The 4,488-nt window shown below is 41.6% G+C and overlaps 1 protein-coding gene across 1 annotated transcript in view; it reads right to left on the bottom strand.

Annotated features, from left to right (window-relative positions):
* The window catches only part of fhod3a (formin homology 2 domain containing 3a), a 97,872-nt gene that overhangs the window by 87,999 nt on the left and 5,385 nt on the right, over positions 1-4,488 (bottom strand). The window contains exon 2 of the mRNA XM_037693403.1: positions 2,319-2,428. Within this exon, the coding sequence (XP_037549331.1) occupies positions 2,319-2,428 (110 nt within the window). The remainder of the gene's footprint in view (positions 1-2,318; positions 2,429-4,488) is intronic.

Consider the following 4,488-nt stretch of genomic DNA (forward strand, 5'->3'; position numbering starts at 1 on the left):
ATATATATATATATATTTATAAACTACTACTTACTACTTGTACTACTATTCCTACTTCGCGGTTTTTCACTTATCACGGGGTTTCAGGGTACGGATCCCCCACAACAAATGAGGGACTGCTGTATACTAAGGCATTTTAAACCCTTCCCACACTCTTGCAATATTCTAAACAATGTTTCTAAACTCTAAATACTCAAAAAGAGACAGAATGTCATGATTTCAGCTCCTGCCTCCTCTGCTCTTCACCACCTGCAAGGAGAAGGGGTTCTCTGCAGACCAAAAGTGGGCGTTTCTGGCGAATAGGCATTTGTAGAGGACAAACACTGATTGGCAGCTGTATTTGCTGCACTTTAGTTAAGTTACGTCAACTCTTTTTTAAAAACTGAATGTTTCTAAGAACCAGCGTTAAATCTACTGTCAAACACAAGAAGATTCTCTTTTGTTCTTGGTTGTAGCTGCACCTGACACAGGTTGTCTTGAGTGTGGTCTGGATACAATGAAATATGAAACATCTCAAGCGAAACCTGCTCCATTTGTCAAAAAGTCTGGTCTCAATTAAAGATCATGAGTCCTATGATGAGATAACGACCCAAAACAAATGCTAAAAACAAAATGTTCTCTTTAGAAGTTCTTCTATGAATCTGATCTATGAAAGGATCTGAAACATGGAGTAGGATCGACCCTTCAAATGTGAGACAGCTGAGGAAGTTAACCAGTAAACAGAAATATCTGCTCCAGTTGCAGAAAGCTGACAGAAACTGACAATCACTCATCTGCAGTGACTGATTTAAAAGTTGAACAAGAAAATGTGAAGTTAAAGGAAACATCCTTTGTCCCAAAGTCAGTTTAAATAACATTAATATTTTGGTTACTTTATTTTTCTTTCTTTATGAATCGATTGTAACTATTTTCACATTTTTCAACAACCAAAATGGATTTTGTTTTTTAATGTTATGGCTTGGTTTAAAAAAAAAAACATTTAGCCCTCCCCACTACCCATTTATGTTGCTCTTATTTTGAAATGTAACTGGAAGTTCTGTGCTAAGAGGCGAAAGAGAAGTTATGGAGACGCCGCTAATGTCGAACCGGTTAACACAATCTGCCAATAGCACCTTGTTTTTAGACATAATGTGTCTGTGGTTAACACAAACGGCTTTTTATCGTTCAGCCTTTTTTTCTATTGTCCAATCAGATGTGGCCGGCCAGACACGCCCATTTTTCTATCCTCCAATCATATGTGACCCACCAGACACACCTATTTTCCGATAGTCCAATCAGATGTGGCCCCCCCGGATATGCCTTGTCCAATCAGATGTGGCCCCCCAGATACGCCTTCCGAATTTGCCTGCAGCGATACCTACTTGCCTGCAAACGCTCTTGGCCACGCCCACTTTCCTGCTCTGCACAGTGAACAGCTGATGAGCTGCAGCAGGAAGTTTATCCTGCAGCAGTATGGGCTGCACAAATATTCAGCAGGTGCTAAATAATTTAATTTATATATTTTAAAAAATTCATGCCGATTGTGCAGCTCATCCATCAATCAATCAGTTGTGTGTCATGCCCAATCTTATTTTGAAAAACCGGATGCATCTGATACAAGTGCTTTGTCTTATAAATTTGTCTCCTGAAAGATAACCATAAGAAAATATGATTTACTAAATGCTGTCCTTATTCTTCTGGAGTGTGTTTATGCAAAAGGCAAGTGCAAACATTTGATGCATGAGGATCCCCACTGTTTCTGACAGGCTCGTAATAAATTGCATCAGCAGATTTTCACTCCTCTCAGAGTCTGATGTTCGGCGTGAATAATCGATCTCTCCAAACACGACACCATGACACCAAGGACAACGTCTGTGCGGCTTGTCGTCTCTCACTTTTAGGATTTTCAAGGAAATCTTGAGCCTTAGTGAGAAAACTCTCTGCTGACACAAAGATAAACACCAGCACTGCACTTGGATTTCAGAGACTGAGAGTTTTGTTGTGAAGTTCATGTGATGTCTAGATTCAAAGTAAAGTTTTTTGCAAATGTAATACTTTTATTGCCCATCAGTGTTTAAAATGACTATGGAGGCGCTGCCGTTGTGGAAAAAGAGGCACATCTGACCTGATTTCCAGAGCGCTTCATACTTTCCATGAACTTGTGCTCCCGAGAAATCCACATCCAGCAGTTTGTGATCCTCCTCACTCATGCGAACCAAGGAAAATGTGATTGCGAGGCGGTACCAGTAAAAGGTGTCAAATATCTTTATCTCATTAGGTGGATTTGATTTAAAGAGAAGTGGTGGTCTGGTTGATAGAATATGAAAAGTGAGTCTCACCCCGTGTCGTCCGGCTGAAAGCCCTCCAGCTCATCTCTTTGCTCATCCAGAGAGGACTCCAGATCCAGATAGGTTCCATTGTGGGAGAGCTGAAGTGCACAATCATCAAGCTGCAAATTAAAAAAAAAAGTTGTTTTATTACAAATTTTTATTGAGGATTTAGTGAAATTTGACAGAAATGTTCAGTCACACCCATGTGAAGTGCCACTGTTAACCAAGATTACAGGCGTGTAAAAACGTGTTGGCCATACACTGTACATACATAAAACTCTCACAGGACTTGGCTCGCTCTGTCAAATGCCCACTTACAATGTCTGCTCATGTTTCACACCCTTTCTTAAAACAATACAACCCTCTAAAATAAAGCCAGTTTATGGGCAAGGCGTTTGAACTCGAGTGTGCACAGTGGTCTGACAAGGAGAAGAAGTAAAAAACATTTGCTGTGGGGAGCTGCTTTTGACATCACAGGGCTATTAGGACAATTAACTAGTAATAAAACTGCAGGACATGAAGCCTAAACCAGAATGGAACACAAAACGAAGGACAGACTTAAATACCATCTGTGAGGGACACGACAATATTTCTTAAATTGCATACAGAATGAAGCTCCAGCGCATGTAAGTGTGCTGTTGTTGTGCATGCGGTGCTGCTGCTTTGTTTTTCCTGAAGACCAATCTTGCAGCCACTCCATCTATGATTGCTTGATCGAAGGTGACACTGCAAAGCAGACCACATGAGAATGGACTCCTTGTGCCGTGTAATGAGACACCCTGCTGAGCTTGAGACCAGGTGCACAGTAAGTAATACATCTGGTTGCGTTGCTGTTTATGAGTGCAGTCACAAGTCGAGAGCAGGAGCGCGTGGACAAACCAGAGACGACTCGCAAAAAGCGTCTCTCCTCGTTGTGTTGCAACAATCGACCAAATGTTCTGCAACTTCTGGGTAAGGCTTCAGGGGAGTCAGACACTGGCATTTAGCAGCTCAGTGTTAGTATCAGTGGGAATAACAAAGCTCTATAGGTGTGCTGCCAAATGCCCCCCTCCACCCCCACCAACTATCCACTCTAGTGGCTTGACAACTCTTTGTGACCAGGACAAACCACAGATCACAAGACCTGCTCCCTGTCTGACCCTCCAGTTTAGTCGGGAACAGAGACGGACTGTCCGATGGGCTCACTACTTAAATATAACCGTGCTATATTTACTCTGCTCTGAGGCAGCATGTAATGGGGAGGGGTTGAAAGGCGTGTGCACGGGGACTTTGAGCCGAATGGGGGGCACAAACTGAAAACTTTGCTTTGTGCTGCTTTTTTGTAGTGAAACGCTTAAACATCAGACCCAAGAGAAGAAAGTGGAAAGCTGACAAGAGCCAGTTAGCAACAGGCTAGTAGAAGCGGGAAATGAACATGTGATCGACAGACATCTGAAAGTGTTGCGCTTTTACATTATTGAGACATACTTGTAAAGAATCTACCCAGCTCACTCAGCCTAATCTCAGAGGATCACATGATCTCTATTTATCTCCCGTGTTGCACGTCAAGCTCCTTGTTGGTTTATTGTGATGTTGTGGCGGTTCTTGATAAAAGTGAGAAATTTCATCAAAATGGTGCCTCGTGCTTAGAAAAACCTGCATTTGTAAAGTTTGAAATTAAAAACAATCAGAACAGAGCCCTTTTGAGTCGTTGATGCTTTGATTGATTAGTTTAGTGAGATTCCTTGACTGGCTATGATGAGGACCGTCCTAGTCCAGATGTTTAACCAAAAGAGCTTTGATCATATAGAGCAACTCTAGATGCCACTCTCCCATCACTCCCCTGAACCAGGTGCACCCTCCTACACCCTCTCCTACACCCAAACTCAAACTTCACAGTTCATTCCCTGGTGCGGTGAGCTGGTCTTGGATGATCTTATCATTTTTTTTTATAAACATCTAACTTGATGGTTTTGGGTCCTGCTCCAGTTTCCCATGATTCCCTAATAAGATCAATCCATCTGTGTCTACTAACCCACTTGACAAAACATACAGCACCAGCTGTTGCTCTATCAAAATCACTGCACTTTCTCAAATACCGTATAACATGATAAATTTAGAATACAACAAAATTAAAAATAAAAGGAGAAGATTCTTGATAATTGAGATGTTAAAATGTCTTCTTCTTATTCTTCTTCTT

This window comes from Nematolebias whitei, chromosome 19, assembly GCF_014905685.2.
Source record: "Nematolebias whitei isolate Nwh7 chromosome 19, NemWhi1, whole genome shotgun sequence".
NCBI lineage: Eukaryota > Metazoa > Chordata > Actinopteri > Cyprinodontiformes > Rivulidae > Nematolebias > Nematolebias whitei.